The 16,058-nt window shown below is 63.1% G+C and overlaps 4 protein-coding genes and 2 long non-coding RNA genes across 11 annotated transcripts in view; 3 read left to right on the top strand and 3 right to left on the bottom strand.

Moving 5' to 3' along the window:
- The window catches only part of ARHGAP39 (Rho GTPase activating protein 39), a 67,210-nt gene extending 62,600 nt beyond the window's left edge, over positions 1–4,610 (top strand). For all 3 annotated transcript variants that reach the window (XM_023520292.1, XM_011374816.2, XM_023520293.1), the window contains 5 exons: positions 263–336; positions 1,550–1,749; positions 2,362–2,453; positions 2,858–3,027; positions 3,133–4,610. In XM_023520292.1, the coding sequence (XP_023376060.1) occupies positions 263–336; positions 1,550–1,749; positions 2,362–2,453; positions 2,858–3,027; positions 3,133–3,327 (731 nt within the window). In that variant the 3' untranslated portion in view covers positions 3,328–4,610. The remainder of the gene's footprint in view (positions 1–262; positions 337–1,549; positions 1,750–2,361; positions 2,454–2,857; positions 3,028–3,132) is intronic.
- On the bottom strand, positions 4,437–5,132 carry LOC105301945. The gene is made up of 2 exons (XR_896779.2): positions 4,988–5,132; positions 4,437–4,712 (listed from the first exon to the last, which is right to left on the bottom strand). It is a non-coding gene; the product is annotated as an uncharacterized LOC105301945 (long non-coding RNA).
- Positions 5,133–5,395: 263 nt separating this feature from the next.
- On the top strand, positions 5,396–7,928 carry CUNH8orf82 (chromosome unknown C8orf82 homolog). Its single transcript, XM_011374820.2, has 4 exons — positions 5,396–5,585; positions 6,134–6,182; positions 6,418–7,272; positions 7,524–7,928. Exons 1-3 carry the CDS (start codon positions 5,424–5,426, stop codon positions 6,861–6,863), a joined length of 657 nt encoding a protein of 218 aa, XP_011373122.1. The 5' UTR covers positions 5,396–5,423; the 3' UTR covers positions 6,864–7,272; positions 7,524–7,928.
- Positions 7,929–9,051: 1,123 nt separating this feature from the next.
- LOC111729317 lies at positions 9,052–11,781 on the bottom strand. The gene is made up of 2 exons (XR_002776181.1): positions 11,605–11,781; positions 9,052–9,465 (listed from the first exon to the last, which is right to left on the bottom strand). It is a non-coding gene; the product is annotated as an uncharacterized LOC111729317 (long non-coding RNA).
- LRRC24 (leucine rich repeat containing 24) lies at positions 9,273–12,265 on the top strand. The gene is made up of 4 exons (XM_011374822.2): positions 9,273–9,431; positions 9,592–9,870; positions 10,026–10,194; positions 10,851–12,265. Exons 1-4 carry the CDS (start codon positions 9,273–9,275, stop codon positions 11,774–11,776), a joined length of 1,533 nt encoding a protein of 510 aa, XP_011373124.1. The 3' UTR covers positions 11,777–12,265.
- A 25-nt stretch (positions 12,266–12,290) lies between these two features.
- Positions 12,291–16,052, bottom strand: LRRC14 (leucine rich repeat containing 14). Of its 4 annotated transcripts, none has more exons than XM_011374825.2 (4): positions 15,777–16,052; positions 14,233–14,586; positions 13,468–14,052; positions 12,291–13,379 (listed from the first exon to the last, which is right to left on the bottom strand). In XM_011374825.2, exons 2-4 carry the CDS (start codon positions 14,559–14,561, stop codon positions 12,812–12,814), a joined length of 1,482 nt encoding a protein of 493 aa, XP_011373127.1. In that variant the 5' UTR covers positions 14,562–14,586; positions 15,777–16,052; the 3' UTR covers positions 12,291–12,811. The 4 variants fall into 4 exon arrangements, with proteins under 4 accessions (XP_011373127.1, XP_023376067.1, XP_011373126.1 ...); XM_023520299.1 differs by having other exon boundaries at positions 15,678–16,052; XM_011374824.2 differs by having other exon boundaries at positions 15,673–16,052.
- Between the last annotated feature and the right edge of the window lie 6 nt (positions 16,053–16,058).

Here is a 16,058-nt window from a genome sequence, read left to right on the forward strand (position 1 = left end):
TTCCTCGACGTGGGGGGTTGGGGACAATGGCAGAGGGGTTGCTTCCGTGTTGATTTCTGCCCCAAAAAACACAGCCCTAAGGTGTGAGGGCCCCCTGCCCCAGCCAGCGGATGGGCAGGAGCCTGGCCAGGTGGCCAGGGCCCAGCACTCTGGCAGGAACTGCCTGTTCCCCCGTAGCACTTGCTCTCTTGGTCACTGGCTAGCTTGAAGCCCCACAGCCCAGACACCCACTCCAAGCCAACCAGCATCCCTTCTTTTCCAGGGGTGGCCATAAGCACGTACGCCAAGTACTGTTACCACAAGCTACAGAAGGCGGCCCTGACTGGGGCCAAGAAGGTACCAGCTTCTCCCAGGACAGTCGGGCAGGGGTGGGTGGGCTGTGCCGGTGACGGCTAGACAGGGTCCAGAGGGAGGCAGGGAACCTTGGGCGAGCCTCAAGCCTAGCCTACACCTTGGGGAGGCAGTGACGGCTCACAGTGTGGAGGGTGATGCGGGGAGCCCACCAACGCAGGCAGTCAGGGAAGGCCTCGGGCAGGGGCGCACCTCCAGCTGAGGAGCCAGTGCAGGCAAAGGGGTATGTGGCTAGGCCTGGGCAGCAGGTCACCAGACCTACTGAGGGTGGCGGCAGCAGTAGCTGTCACCCTCTGGCTGTTATGGCTGGGTGCCGAAGGCCCGGCCCATGGGCAGACTGAGACCACTCCCAGAAGGGCCCTCACACCTGGAAGATGGGATCAGAAGGCCACCATGTGCTCCTTTGCAAACACTGAGCCACTGCTGGCCATAGTGCAGGTGTGAGAGCCCAGACCCATCATAGGGCTCCTGCCAGGGCTGGACACCACCCCACAGCTGGTCCCAGGTAGGCAGACAGGTGGCTCCAGCAGCACCCTCCACAGCTGCTTCCCTGACACTCAGCCACTGGCCTCGTTGGGACCTCCTACCACCTGGCGGAGCTTGGCAGCCAAAGCCCACCGCATCCTCCCCGAGACTGCACTCTGCAGCTCCTGTAGAGGGACAGGCCTCAGGCACACCTCACAGCTGGGTCTTGTTCCCTGGACTGTTGGGATCTGGGGTCATCCTCCCCTCCTGCCCGCTCTGGACGGTGCAGCGTCTGCACCCCTCCCCCTCCTCCCTTGCACCTACCGCCCCACCCCAGAAGCCCCTCGGGCCCTCCTGCACCTGACCCTCCCTAACACGTCGAAAGCAGCTGCTCACTGCACTGTCTCAGAGATCCGCCACCTGGCCACTTCCTCATCTCCGGAATGCACTGCTCCGGCCCTGCCGCAGTCACACTTCAGAAGCCACAGCCTGCAACCACCCCAGGCTTCTCCCCTCGCCGCTACCCCACAGTGACCTCAACGTGGCCCAGATCTGCCAGCCTGGCCCCTCTGGCCCCGGGAGTCACATCACCTTTCTCCCATGAAGCTTTGGGGGCCTGTAGGTGGCCCAGCAGGAGGCCCCCTGGTAACCCGGGCCGGGCAGCCCCCGGAGCAGTGGGTGGGGGGAGAGCCGGGCAGCCACGCCACGTGGGACAGCTGGGCTGCCTCTGCAGGGGCTGCGGAAGCCCAACGTGGAGGAGATCCGGCACGCCAAGAACGCCGTGTTCAGCCCCTCCATGTTCGGCAGCGCGCTGCAGGAGGTCATGAGCATGCAGAAGGAGCGCTACCCAGAGCGGCAGCTCCCCTGGGTACAGACGCGGCTGTCTGAGGAGGTGCTAGCGCTCAACGGCGACCAGACGGAAGGCATCTTCAGGTGCCTGCAACCTGGGTCCCGGGTGTGGCAGCCTTGGGTGTCTCCACCATACGTCTCAGGCAGACAAGGGCCATTGGGCGGCAGGGCCAGGAGACCTGTGCCCCTGCCTCGGAGCAGCCACTGAGGCCCCCCAAAAGGCCAGCATGCTAGTGGGGAGAGGCACCTGGAGCAAGTGGAAGGGCAAGGCCACTGTGTAGCCAGGAGAGGCAGGGCAGCAGGGACGTTCCCCTAAGTGGCAGTACAACTAAACCCAGGCAGGAGAGCTGGCCAGGGACAGTGCCCCTGCAGAAATAGCCACCAGGGGCCCAGAGGGTGCTCAGACACCAACCATGGGTAGAACCCACAAAGATGCAGCACCCTCAGCAGTCAGTCCTCACCAGTCCCTGCCCCATGGGGAGTGGCACATGGCCAGTCACCTGCTGTCATGACTCAAGTACCAGAGCTCCGAAAGGACAGCTGGGGAAACAGACTTGTGGGTTTGGACCTCTGGCCCTGCGTGGAGGGAGGTGGGACTAGCCTGAGAGCCCCAAGCTACATCTCTGTCCCCAGTGGGAAGGCCAATCAGGTGGCAAGGGGCTGAGCAGTCCCTGACCTTCACCCTGTGCTCCACAGAGTCCCTGGGGACATTGATGAAGTGAACGCCCTGAAGCTACAGGTGGACCAGTGGAAGGTGCCTACAGGCCTGGAGGACCCCCATGTCCCTGGTGAGCCCCAGCCCCTGGTCAGCAGGAGCAAGCCCAGTCCATGCGGTTCCGACATTCCGCTCCCCCTAGTAATGTGGCAGCTCCTGGTCCGATTCTGGTACAGACACCCCCCCCTTTCCACTGGACAGTCGCACCCCCCCCCCCTTGACTGTGCTCCCAGTTCTTCCAGCATTGTCTGCTCAGGGCAGCTGCACAGCCCTTGGGAGATGTCACACTTTGCTCGTCAACCCGGCATATCCCTCAGGTCCATAAGCTTAGTAGGGCTCGGCCCTGCGGCCCACCGCGGCCAAGTGGTCTCTTTCCAGTCTGGTCCCGCCCCCACACAGCCCCTTTCATTCCCTCCGCCCGGGTTAGGCGGGTGCCAGCCCCGCAGGCCTGGCTGAGCCCCCGCACTGTGTCCACAGCGTCTCTGCTGAAGCTGTGGTACCGGGAGCTGGAGGAGCCCCTGATCCCGCACGAGTTCTACGAGCAGTGCATCGCGCACTACGAGAGCCCGGAGGCCGCCGTGGCCGTGGTGCACGCGCTGCCCCGCATCAACCGCCTGGTGCTGTGCTACCTCATCCGCTTTCTCCAGGTGCGCGGTGGGCCCCGCCCAGGGCACGCCCCTCCCTGGACACGCCCCCTGACCCCGGCCCCGCCCTACGCCCCGCCCCGGCCCACCAGCTGCTGCTCTGCACAGGTGTTCGTGCAGCCCGCCAACGTGGCCATCACCAAGATGGATGTGAGCAACCTGGCCATGGTGATGGCGCCCAACTGCCTCCGCTGCAGATCGGACGACCCGCGTGTCATCTTCGAAAACACTCGCAAAGAGATGTCATTCCTGCGCGTCCTCATCCAGCACCTGGACACCAGCTTCATGGAGGGCGTGCTATAGCACGTGGGCCAAGGGTGGGGACAGAGCCCAAGCTCGGGTGCACCCGGGCAGGGGAGCAAGCGGGGAGGGGGGAGGGAATGCCCCAACTGCGGAGGTCGCATGCCAGGCTCCGCTGGTGCCCGCCCTAGCCCTGGAATCTCCCATCTCCCCCACCCAGGCCTTCGGGCTGAGGGCACAGCCAAGGCAAAGGAGCTACGGGAACGCCCCCTGCCTCGTGGCCAGTTCCGTGGGCACCGCACCCCTCCACCCCACCCCCACCCCCGCACTCCGGCCGTGGGTCAGCCCCGAGAAAGTGCCTTCTGTTGCCTGGAGCCAAGTGACACTGCCCCTGCCCTGGGGCCCCGAGGGCACACGTTGCCCTCCCCGGGGCGAGCTGCCTCCCAGTTGCTCCTGCACTCAGCCTGGCCTTGGCCCCGGCCCCAGCCCTGCCAAGGCTGCCCCCCTCTCTCTCGGTGTCCGGCCTGCAGCTTCTGCCCCCAATTTCCTGTCCACCGGTGACCTCCACCATAGTGACTGCACCAGAGTTTGGGGGCTCCAGGGCACTGGGCTGTCTACCACCAGAGCCAAGCTGGGCTGGCCCAGGGCCCAGCAGGCTATCTCTGGGCGGGGAGGGGCCCCCAAACCAAAGTCCTGTGGGGGGCAGGGTTAGGCAGGCATTATTGGGGCAGGGTGGGGGAGGGGCAAGAGTATTTTTCGTGGTGTAATTATAAATTCAGAATCTGTCCTGCACCCAGCACATCTGTGTATAGACATATAAATAGTGAAAAATACAAGAACTAATTTGCTAATGACAGTTTTAACCCAAATGCTATTTATCTCCAAGCCATCCTAGCCAGTCCTCTGTGCAGAGCAAGTTGGTATTATTCCTTTATTTTCTCCTCAACTTTTCTTGGCTTCCGACCAAAAACCAGACCCTGCCCTGAGCCCATTCGGGACCAGCAGCAGAAGCGGGGAAGGAGTTGAGCTTGGGGACCAGCGGGTGCCTAGGACTGCCTTCCCTGGAGGCCAGAGCTGGGGGGGAGGGGTACGTAGACTCTCAGTTTGTATCTTTTCCACTTTGGAATTTCGAGTTCCAATTATAAAACAATTTCTCCCCAGTTACATATATATAATTTTTTTAGAGTTTTTATTTATTATTTAAAAAAGCCCAGCCCTGTGAGACCCAGGTGATCTTGGGACTGCATCCTCAGCAGGGTGGTCTGTGGGGCCTGGGGTGGCCTGGCCACAAACACTCTGATGCAGGTGACAACTCTGTGTGAATAAAGTACATATGGAAACTTGAAGCCATGGTCCCTGCCTGTCCTCTTCCATTCCTTCCAGTAGCTGCAGGGTTCTAGGTTGGGAGCTGGCCAGTCCAGTGTTCAGCGGATTGCTGATATGGGCACCTGGATAGACAGGCCAGGGGAGAAGGGGAAAGAAGCGAGTAGAAGATTGGGGGGGGGGAGGGCGGGGGAACGAGCCTGTTTCCCTGGAATGGGGGCGAGGCGATGGTCCAGAAGGAGGCTCCATGTAGGAGGGCAATTGCGAGGCCGTTTAGAGCCGTCTGCCGCCACCTGGGGTATGGGACTTGCCCCGGGAAGCCCTGCCTAGGGAGGTGGGCTTTTTCTGACCCGCCCTCCCCCAAACCAGACATAGGCTTCTAGGCAGAATGTTTATTCACCTCTTTATTCAGCACCTAGTTGGACGCGCAGACTCAGTCGCGACGAGCTGGCTTCTCAGAGGGTGGGGGAGACAGGCCAGTGCCGGCGGCCAACCTCCGAGGGTAAAGGCGCAGAGCCCGCGAGACAGCGCCGCGTCCCAGCCTGTCTCCCAGTTCATGAAACTGCCTGCAGCCCCGTTTGACACCCGCACCGCGCTGTCAGGCGGCCCTGCGCGCCAGTGTCTCCCCAGCCCGACGGCAGGGTGGGCTGCCCTCACAAGCCCAGAAAAGGAAGAACATTCCAGCCGCCCGGAATGCGGGGAACAGGCGGCCAGGCCGGGCGAGGTCAGCAGCTGTTGCCGGAACCCAAAATGCAAGGCCTTGGCTCCGGGGAGACGCGTATTCGTGCTGCGCCGCCACCACATGACCCACCAGCCTCTTCCGGCTCGGGAAAAGAATGTGGCCGGCGTGCGGGGCGCTCCGGGCTTGGGCCTTGCCCTTGGCGCGGCCGCTCGGGGCACGGGCCTGCGGTGGGGGCGGGGGCATCTCCTACACTCAGGGCCAGAGCCCCGAGCCCCGCACACGCGAGTACTTTTACTACGTGGATCATCAGGGCCAGGTGGGCCGGGGGCGGGGCCGCGGAAGGTCCCTGCAGTAGGGGGCGGTGGGAGGGGTGGACAGAGTCTCTAAGGTAAGTGAACCCGACTCTGCTGAGCTAGAGCAGCGCGCTTTAGAGACTGGGGCGCCCAGTACCAGCTCAGCTCAGCTCAGCCCCGCGCGCTCCGCATCCCCAGTTCTTTACCTACCTTTCTGCCACCAGCCCCGCCTTCTTTGGAAACCCTGGCAGGAGCAACCACCATAATTCCGAGGAAGCAAGTCTAGCCTCCAAGGAGGAGGTGTCACAGCAGACTAGAAAAGCGAAAGGAGGCGGGAAGAGGCGCGGGAAAGGCATGTCACTTCAGGAAACCCGTGTGCCAGGAAGCACCGCCCAGGGTGCGGGGTAGATGCGGGAAAGTTGACAGAGCTCCCAAGGTGATCTACATGCCTCTCTGTGCACGGTGTGCACAGACGAGCAAGGAAAGCAGACTTAGGCCCGCCTAGAGGTCCCCGCCTATGGGAGGTCTTCCCACTGGGACTCATGGGCCACGCTTGTCCCTCTGTCTGCAGCTTTTCCTGGATGACTCCAAAATGAAGAACTTCATCACCTGTTTCAAAGGTACTGCTGCGCCCTCCTCCCCCCGCCTTCCTTATCCCTTCCGGAGAGGCGCTGGAGGGTTCTGCTCCCCAACCCCGCCGCAGCGGGGGAATGGGCGTCCTGAGCTCAAGAGCCCGCTATCCAAAGTGAAGTCGCGATGGCCCTCCGACAGCCGGCGCCGGCCCTTGGCGAGCCGTTTGCCTGGGAACCTTGGGTTCCTGGCACGGTGAGCAACCTGTGCCCTTCTATCCCCTAGACCCGCAGTTCCTCGTCACCTTCTTCTCCCGTCTGAGACCCAACCGCAGCGGGCGCTACGAGGCCTCCTTCCCCTTCCTCTCTCTCTGCGGCAGAGAGCGCAACTTCCTGCGCTGCGATGACCGGCCTGTGGTCTTCACGCATCTGCTGGCTGCGGGCCCCGGGCCCCCGCGCCTCTCCTACTGCGGCGGCGGCGAGGCCCTGGCCGTGCCCTTCGAGCCGGCTCGCCTGGTGCCCCTGGCCGACAATGGGCGCCTCTATCACCCCGCGCCAGAGCGCGCCGGCGGCGTGGGCCTGGTGCGCTCGGCCCTGGCCTTCGAGCTCAGCGCCTGCTTCGAATACGCGCCTGGCGCGACCGCGCTGCCCTCGCACGTGCGCTGGCAGGGCCGCCGCCTCGCCCTCACCATGGACCTGGTCCCGCTGCTGCTCGCCGCTCCGCAGCCCTGAGCGTCAGGCAGCTGCTGTTGGGTCCCCTCAGCCCCCGCCCCGGCGCCTCCTGTCCGTGTCGCTGCGCACGCGCCACCCAGAGAGCGGGCCAGCCAAGTGCGCGTGCGCGAAGGAGGGCCGTCTCGGCCCCGCCCCGCCCGGCGCTGTCCGAGGTGCTGCCGCTGCCCGGGCCCCGACCGACGGCAGGGAGGGGCGGGGTCGCGGGCTCTTCTACTGCCTCCCCACGCCCGGGGCCTGGGCGTCCTCTGCTTCTGCCTGCGCTCGCGACGGCGGGCCCGAGCGGCTGGGCGGGAGGCGCGGGGGCTCCAGTACGCGTGCGCGAACGGTGCCCGCCCCTCCCCCGCCCAGCGCCGCCGGGGGGCTGGGGCGCCGCGGGCTCAGCGGGGGAGCCGCGCCGCGGGAGTGTCAGGTGAGGGGGCACCCGACCCAAGGTCAGCGGGCGTGGGGGCGGGGGCCACCCAAGGTCTGTCCTCCGTGCGCACCGGGAAGGGCGTGTGACCTGGCGGGGACCACGCCCTGCCCTTAGTGGCCCAGAACAGACCCGTACTTGAGAGGGTAAAGGGGACACCGTGAGGGACCGAGGCACGCGGCTCAGGCCTCTCACTGAGCCTGGGGGTCGCAAGGCCTCCTCCCTCTTCATTCCACCACTCCCCCGCACAGATGGGCGCCCTGGAGACAGTGACAGCCATCGCTGAAGCCTATGTGTGACGCCCCGCCCCCTGCCCGGCCGGATTAGGGGTTTGACCACGGGGTGAAAGGATTTCTGGGCGGGTCTCCCCTGCTCTTCCTGCCTGAGCCCTCATCCCTGCCCCGGCGGACCTTTCCACGCGGACCGGCATCTAGGGTGTCCGTGTGAGCGGCAGTGCCCCGAGCCCTGAGGAGGAAGCTAAGATCCTTCTCTACCTGAGAGGCCTTGCCGCTGGAGACTGGGGCCAGCCCTTTTGCTCAAGGAGATGGATCCCAGGGGTCCGGAGAAATCCCCCAGCTTGGGGTTTACATCCGGAGACACCTGGGAACTGCCTCTGCCTCAGCCAAAGCTATTCCATTAAAACTTTTGCCGTGCTGTCTCTTCTGTAGTGACTTCAAATAATCACATGGATTACACGTTTGGGCAAGATTTAAACAAACACCAAGGCCACTTGGTCCAGCTCCACATGACTCACTCTTGCTAGCAGGGAGACCTGGTGAACATGCTGGTGTTCAGAGCCGGGACCTTTTGAGGTGGGGCTTGAGGCTAATTGACAGCACACTCAGCCCTGCCATCCTTGGCTGGCTTCTCAGCCCAGGTCCCCACCTTTAAAACTGGACTCATTGTGCCTGGAATTAGACCCAGGCCTTCCCACCCCTCTAGGACAAGTTGCATGTGTGTAAATCCCCAAAACACTACACATTCCTTCATGGTCAGGCCATTGCTGAAACTACACTAGAAACCCAGTTGGTGGCCCAAGACCCCTCTCACGCCCCAGCTGTTCCAGGGCCCCACCAACCCCCAAAGACAGAGGCACTTTTTGGGGGCCAGCATGGAGAACCATAGCTTCTGAGATGACTTTCATATTGTTTGCCTCATCCCCCAATTCTCTGACAAATCCCCTGAGGAAAAGCCCTCATTCCAGCTAAGCTGTCCACTCCTCTTCGCCCCTGGAGGATGGGCTGCACAAAGCTGTGCCTTGATTTTTCTGTGGCTGGTGATTCCCTTAAGACCAGTTCTACCATTGTTCCCCAACAGGTCACAACAGGTGAATCCCAGGGCGGGGGTGGGGGTGGGGGTGGGGACAGCATGATGTAGGGATAAAAGGACTAGATTTAATGTTGGGTGACAGTAAGGTGAGGACAGGGACACTGGCAGTGTGGGGCCTTAGGCCTCACCCTGGGGGCACAAAGGGGACCTCTGCCGTAGGCTCTGTGCCTTACAAGGTTGCACGCCAGTCCCCAGAGTGAGGAGTCCACAAGCACAATGGGACATTCTAGCAGAGCAGGCTCTTCCCCTTCTGGCCCACCTTGGGTACCAGGGCCCTGCATTTGATGCCCACTCTCCTGTCCCTACCCGCATTGGCCTCTTGACCCCCAAGCCATGCAGTCAGTGGCTGGTTGCTAGGGTGCAGATGGCTGCATTACCTAGCATCCACATGCCAGAGCAGGAAGCCTCTGCCAGGCAGGTGCAGGAAAGAAAGAACAGGGTACTGGGGCATTTTTGTTAGGGAAAGAAACGCACGTTTTATTTATATTTCTTAAATTGATGAGACTTTTCCAATGTTGGACACGGTGTGAGGCTCCGTCCATGCTCTTCCCTGGCTCTCAAACCTCAGGGCAGGTCTGCCAACCTGCACTCCAGGAGGCACCCAAGCCGGCGACTTCGTGGAGCTGGCGAGGAGGCTGCAGCTTCGTGGTTCGCAGCTGCTCCCGCAGGAGATGGCCCTGGGGGCGCTTGCACTGCTGCTGCTGTTGCTGCCCAGGTTCCCGCCCCACACCGCTGGCTGCCCGGCTGCCTGCCGCTGCTACAGCACCACGGTGGAGTGCGGGGCCCTGCGGCTTCGTGTCCTCCCGCCCGGAATCCCGCCGGGGACGCAGGTGGGCACCAGGTGGGGCCGTGGGCCACGAGTGCCTGGGACAGGAGGGAAGGGTGTGTGAGGTCCAGTTTTAAAGGTGGGGACCTGGGCTGAGAAGCCAGCTAAGGTTAGAGGGAGACTCCCTTGGCAGGTTAAACACTGGCCCGTCTTCTGGCCCGCAGACGCTGTTCCTGCAGGACAACAGCATCACACGCCTGGAGCCAGCGGTCCTGGCGCCCCTGGCCGCCCTGCGCCGCCTCTACCTGCACAACAACAGCCTGCGTGCCCTGGAACCAGGCGCCTTCCATGCTCAGTCGCGCCTGCTGGAGCTGGCGCTCACAGGCAACCAGCTGCGCAGCTTGCACGTCAGCGCCTTCGCCGGCCTGGCCCAGCTGCGTGTCCTCTACCTGGCTGGAAACCAGCTAGCACAGCTGTTGGACTTCACCTTCCTGCATCTGCCGGTGAGGGGGAGGGCAGGGAAAAGGAGGGGTCCTCCTGAACTAACCCTGCTCTGCCAGGCTAGAGCAGTGGAGACAAAACTCAACTCAGCCTAGCCTGGTAAGGGGGCATGTCTCCTAGGGTCCCTTTGCCTGATGATCTGCTGTCCTTGCTTCAGCGACTGCAGGAGCTACACCTGCAGGAAAACAGCATTGAGCTGCTGGAGGACCAGGCCCTAGCCGGGCTCTCATCTCTGGCACTGCTGGACCTCAGCAGGAACCAGCTGGGCACCATCAGCCGTGAGGCTCTGCAGCCCCTGGCTAGCCTGCAGGTCCTGCGCCTCACAGGTACCTCCCTCTGGGGCGAGGGGTCACACGCAGACATCTTCCCTGGCCACAGTGCTGGCAGTGAGGAGTAGGCCTGGGTGTGGACGGGCTCCAATGGCAGTGGCTCAGAGTTGCAGACCACTGGGCAGCATTCTGGCTACACCACCACCAGCAGCCATGACAGAATGCTGCTAGGAATGTGGGTGCTAAGGGGCATAGCTCGGCGACCCTGTATAAAGAAGACAGGAAAGACAGAATTCGCTGAACAGAATGGACAGAGTTGAGGGGCTTGCATGCTTTGGGGCCATCAGAGGATAGGCAGACAGAAACTGGAGACACCAGGACTAGAGGCATTTCTGGGAGACAGCACCTGAAGGGGAAGCTGACAGGATCTACAAAGTTCAGAGCTGTGAGATGTCTATGTGGACGCCAGGCTCCCCAACATAGGAGACTCACTGCAGGGACACTGCGGGGGCAGGAGTTCCTGTAGAGATCAGTGCCACAGGATGAAAGGTGGAGGGGAGGGCCTGGCCATTCTAAAGAGCTCGCGGTCAGAGAAGGGGTGGCAGGGGTCCCGATTCTGGGAGGTGGCACAGGGGGTTCTGTTCTGGCCAGCAGAACCCCAGCTGCACGGGCTGTGATCTGGGACCACCCGCCCACCGCTGCTGTGCCCACAGAGAACCCGTGGCGCTGTGACTGTGCTCTGCACTGGCTGGGAGCCTGGATCAAGGAAGGAGGCCAGAGGCTGCTCAGCCCCAGGGACAAGATCACGTGTGCAGAGCCCCCACGCCTGGCACTTCAGAGTCTCCTGGATGTATCTGGCAGTAGCCTCATCTGCATCCCGCCTTCTGTGCATGTAGAGCCGCTGGAAGTGACAGCCAATCTGGGTGAGGACCTGCGGGTTGCCTGCCAGGCTTCCGGCTACCCACAGCCCCTGGTAACCTGGAGAAAGGTGGCCCAACTTCGCGAGGGACACCCGCGGGCCCAGGCCCAGCCAGAAGGCGGGGCTCCGGGCCCAAGCGGGCCCGGGGCCTCCGACACGGGCAGCGGCATGCTCTTCCTCAGCAACATCACCCTGGCCCACGCTGGCAAGTACGAGTGCGAGGCCTCCAACGCCGGCGGCGCCGCTCGCGTGCCCTTCCAGCTCCTGGTCAACCTGTCCCAGCAGCAGCAGCTGCGGCTGGCGCCTCCACCGCCCCCCGCCGCTGGCCCCATGGGCCACGAGCCCCTGCTTGAGGCGGGCAGCATGGCCTTCCGCGCCCTGGGCCTGGCCACGCAGACGGCCATAGCGGCGGCCATCGCGCTCCTCGCGCTTACGGCGCTGCTGCTGGCGACCCTGATCTGCCGCAGGCGCCGCCGGCGGAAAAAGGCGCCGGGGCCGCCGGGGGAGGGCGCGCTGTTCGTCAACGACTACTCCGATGGGCCCTGCACCTTCGCGCAGCTCGAGGAGCTCCGCGACGAGCGGGGCCATGAGATGTTCGTCATCGACCGCTCCAAGCCACTCTTCGCCGAGGGCCCGGCGGAGGCGGCCGAGGGCCCAGCGCCCGGCCCCGCGCAGGGGATCCCGATGCAGCCGCCCGCCGCCTACGAGATCCACTGCTGAGGGCGGGGCGGGCGGCGCGCGCTGATGACGCGGCCCCGCGGGCGGGCCGGCCTGCGGGCTCGGCTCGCGCATGCTCCGGCGCGGTCAGTAAAGGGTGGAAGCTGCGCAGTGTGCGGCGAGCGTGTGTGGGGTCTGGGGGCTCCGGGGGTGGGGCTGGGCGCAGGCACCTGCGGATCCCCAGCTCTGCACACGGAAATCCTGGGATGCAAATGGAGGATGGTCAGGCAAGCTCCCGACACTCCCACTGAGACCCTCCGGAAAAGATCCCTCCCAGAATCACACGAAGCTCTCGCTCTGCAAGGCCTGACTCGACTTGCGAGCCCGCTGGAGGAGCTTGGGCGACCTGACTGTGGAGGTGCCAAGACAGACTGCGATGCTGGGAGGGTGCCCATAGAGAGAAGGGGGCAGCAGACTGGAAAACAGCTGTTACCCAGGAGCCATGCATGAGGTGACAGCAGAGCCAGCCACGAGTCCCTCTGACCAACCAATCAGGACAGAAAAAAACCACCACAAATTTCAGTTGCAAACACACTGCACGTTTGTACCTTAATGACACTCTCTGGCCCAAAAACACAGCCGACAGGGGAGTCTCCTGGGTGTCAGGGCAGGGAAAACTGACAGGCTTGAGTGCGTGAGACCCCCAACCCTCCTTGAAGCAGGCCCCTGTCCCAACTTCAGCCCCAAAAGAGTCTGCTCTTGGGAAGGGCCCAGAGAGAACACCCTATCTCAGCTCAGATCTGGGACCCCAGGAACACTCTGAGAAGAGGGCAGCCAAGTGCAGCAAACTAAGCAGGGCTAAGCCGGCCTGGAATCCAGACTCCAAGCCCACAGATGTTTGGCCAGTCCGGGGGACAGGTGCAGGGCGCTGCGGAAAGCACAGGGAAGCTCAAGGTGCACCCAGGAGCAAGGACGCCAGAGACCACTGCCTTTGTGTCAGGCCTCCAGCAGGGTCCTGGCCAAGGCTCTGCCTACCCAAGAGGGGGAGGAGCCTCCCTGGACCCAAGGACAGCCTGTCTCTCAGCCAAGGCCCAGCAGTCACAGGCTGAAGTAGTCTGCAGCCAGACGTCCGTAGATGTCAGTGGTCCAGAGAACGTGGGCTCGACCTGAGGCCAACAGCAGCTGGTGCAACTCGGCCTCCACCCGGGCAAATTTCTCCTCATTGATGGAGGCCTCCAGCAGGACAGAGGCAGGCGGTGGCCAGGGCAGGCCCTCGTAGCAGTCCACAGGGAAGGGGTGCACCACTGTGCGCAGCTCGGCCTGCACCGCTGAGTCCCGCAGGAGCTCCTTAAGGCCTGCCATGGACAGCGGGTTGCCGTAGAGGCCGAGGTAGCGGAGGCTGGCGCAGCGAGTCAGCACAGGGAGTGTGGCCAGCAGCTGGGTATCAGCGAGCTGGCACTCGGTCAGCTCCAGGTGCAGCAGTGTGGCTGCTGCTGCCTGCAACAGACCCTGGAAGGGCTCCAGCTGGCTGCCGGACAGGTCATTGCCACTCAGGTCCAGCTTCTTGAGGTGGACAGCATGTGGGCTCCGCGCCAAGAAGCGCAGATCCTCAGGCAGCAGAGCGCAGAAGGCCAGCTCCAGGCTCTCCAGGGGGCTCTGCAGGGTGCTGCAGAGGAGACGAGATGTCAGAACAGGCAGGGCCAGGGGAGGGTCTCTGGGAGTGCAGGGGCAGAGCGGCAGTGGGGCCCGCCTACCTGAGTAGCTGGTCCAGCCGCCCTGAGAGGAGAGACGAGCCCATGCTGAGCTCCCGCAGGCGGGTGAAACGGCCCATCTGGGCCAGGAAGTAGCGGAAGTTGTCCTCACCATCCACAGAGGGCTGCCGCGAGTCCCCGTGCACATAGTGTAGCCGCAGGCTGGCCAAGTGCTGAAAGCGGGCCACGTGTGGGATGATGACAGACAGGCCGCGTAGGCCCAAGTTATTGAAGCGCAGGTCCACGCGGCGTAGGCAGCCCGCATCCAGAAGCTGCAGCAGGGCCACAGTGTTGCGCATGGGCAGGTCCTCAGCCCGCAGGTCCCGGCAGCAGAGCCGCAGCGGGCTGCCTACGCTGCTGCGGAGTGCCTCCCGCAGGAACGCGTAAGAGGCCCGGTTCACCCGAAGGTCCACACGCACCTCCACAGGAACTGGGGCCAGCCCGGGCTCCCCAGCCCCACCCTGCTGCTGTGCAATGCACGTGCGGGCCACAGCTGCCGTGCAGTCCCACATGCTCATGGTACCAGGGTCCTGCTCCACACCGTCGTCCAGGAGGCCCGTCATGTCCAGCACCCGCAGTGCATGCTTCCTGGGAGCACGGATGGGCTGAGGCAGGAGGCAGGGGACAGAGCCCACACCCACTCCCAACCACCTTGGGACAGAAGCAACATGCCTCTTTCTGCACTGAACTCTTACACTAGCCTAGATCTCTCAGCGGGGACCCTCTTTGCGTCCCCTAGGCCAGAGGGCCCCTCGGGTAAGCTCATACCTGCAGAGGGGCTGCGTGCCGGCCTCCGTCTCTGGGGCGTGGAGCCGGGCTGTCAGCCCTAGGATCACCGCCTGCATGCTCTCTGTGCTGGGCCGCTCCTGCAGCAGGGCCCGGCTGCAGTGGGCACATTCCTGCAGCAGCTGCTGGAAGCTGAGCAGTGGGAAGGGCCACGTGTGCACCAGCTCACGCAGCACGACAGTCTTCTTGTCCATGAAGGCCACCTTGAACAGCAGGGGGAAGAGCTCGCGTGGCAGCAGGGGCAGGGCCTGGCAGGCAGCTGGCTGGCACTGGAGCACCTGCCGCGTGCTCAGGAACACAAGTGTGTGCATGGCGCTGCGCCAGGCAGGAGGCCACCTGCAGGGAAGGGACCTTCAGCGGGAAGGACAGACCCCAGACTACCACCAGGCCACAGACCCCACACACACAGGTAGTGGGAAAGCCCAGCACAGTGGCTGCTGCAGAGCCAGCGCTCAGTGGTGCACCCCGGCTCTGAAGAGTGAGTGCTAATTCCCTAGGAATGGGCCAGGCAGAGTAGAAAAGTGACAAAACCAACCCTAATTCCAGTCCCTCAGAAGCATGAGGCCTCTTTAGGAGGGAGGGGAAACAAACCATCAAGTGGCACACAATAGTGTGGCACCAGAGAGGACTGGCCTGCCTGGCTGTGCTTTCGATAGCTGTATTTCAGGCCTCCCAAGTCACAAAGCCACTTATTAGTGACTCTCTCTTAAAAGCAGAATAAGGCTCAGGCCCCGCCCTTCTCCAAGCACTAATGGGGGAGGGGGTCTGGAAGCTGTATCAGGGTTTCCTCTACCACCCTCCCTAGAGGCTCCTGCAGGCCACCCCTGGATCCCACTCACAGTTGAGAGAGGCTGGAAACACAGATGAACATTAATAAATACCAAGACAGAGAGAAAGGACCGGGACCCAGGGAACAGGCTCCAGATGGCATAAGTAATCCAAGCCTTCAACGGGAGCCCTGAGTCCTAACTATATCCAGAAGTGTTGTCAAGTACAGAGACCCTTGGAAATTTACAGAAAACGCAACTCTAACCCACTGAGGCCTTTGTCACCTGTCTAAACAACTCCCTTCTCCCTGAAGAACCATATTGAGAGAGCAAGTCTTAAACCCGTGGAGCCAGAAGGCCCCAGGACAGAGATCACTGATGGTTAGAAGCAGCTGGAAAAGGGGCATCCAAACTGAGAAGGGGCACAGTGGAGACGCCTAAGGCCACGGGATACCCAGGTGTCAGTTCTGCTGACTTCAGCAGCAGCAACAGTTAGGCCACTTACTGTGTGCTGGGCATCTCATTCCCCAAACTGCCTCCAAATAATCCCCCTGAAAAGGTTAGAAAATCAAGACCCAGGCCTTCCCCGCCTAGGGTCGCAGCCTGGGCGATAAGCCGAGGGGTAGGGGGAAGGGAGGGCAGTCTGGCCCCAGACCTCACACAACATAAGCCTTTAGGGCAGTGGTTCCTGAGAAGCCCCGGACGCCAAGCCTCGGCCACGCTCCGCCTGTGGACAAATCTCGCGAGGACGATTCATACCTCGCTGTGACAGGACAGACCAACCAAGCACCTGTCACGAGAGGAAACGAAAGCAGCCAGTGTGGTCACCGGGGGAGGAGTCTCTGTGCGGTGGCCGCCGCCGCCCCTCCCGCCGGCCCGCGGCTCCCTGAGTTTCCGAGGACGCCCCCGCCCGGCTCCTCCCGACCTCGAGCCGCGGGAGGCGCTCAATCCGACGCCCTCCGCCTCCCGGTGTGTCGACGCCGGGCCCGCGGCCGCGCAGACCGGCGCGGGGATCCGGGCCCTTCCCCACCCCACAACGAC

Source organism: Pteropus vampyrus, unplaced genomic scaffold, assembly GCF_000151845.1.
Source record: "Pteropus vampyrus isolate Shadow unplaced genomic scaffold, Pvam_2.0 Scaffold256, whole genome shotgun sequence".
In the NCBI taxonomy this organism is placed as follows: domain Eukaryota; kingdom Metazoa; phylum Chordata; class Mammalia; order Chiroptera; family Pteropodidae; genus Pteropus; species Pteropus vampyrus.

Coding starts and splice junctions, on each gene's coding strand:
- CUNH8orf82 (XM_011374820.2), top strand. CDS start 5,424: ATGTGGCCGGCGTGCGGGGCGCTCCGGGCTTGGGCCTTGCCCTTGGCG. Junction 5,586..6,133: donor ACGTGGATCATCAGGGCCAG/GTGGGCCGGGGG, acceptor CTCTGTCTGCAG/CTTTTCCTGGATGACTCCAA. Junction 6,183..6,417: donor CTTCATCACCTGTTTCAAAG/GTACTGCTGCGC, acceptor TCTATCCCCTAG/ACCCGCAGTTCCTCGTCACC.
- LRRC24 (XM_011374822.2), top strand. CDS start 9,273: ATGGCCCTGGGGGCGCTTGCACTGCTGCTGCTGTTGCTGCCCAGGTTC. Junction 9,432..9,591: donor GAATCCCGCCGGGGACGCAG/GTGGGCACCAGG, acceptor TCTGGCCCGCAG/ACGCTGTTCCTGCAGGACAA. Junction 10,195..10,850: donor GCAGGTCCTGCGCCTCACAG/GTACCTCCCTCT, acceptor CTGTGCCCACAG/AGAACCCGTGGCGCTGTGAC.
- LRRC14 (XM_011374825.2), bottom strand. CDS start 14,561: ATGCACACACTTGTGTTCCTGAGCACGCGGCAGGTGCTCCAGTGCCAG. Junction 14,053..14,232: donor GGCACGCAGCCCCTCTGCAG/GTATGAGCTTAC, acceptor CCGTGCTCCCAG/GAAGCATGCACTGCGGGTGC. Junction 13,380..13,467: donor CGGCTGGACCAGCTACTCAG/GTAGGCGGGCCC, acceptor TCTCCTCTGCAG/CACCCTGCAGAGCCCCCTGG.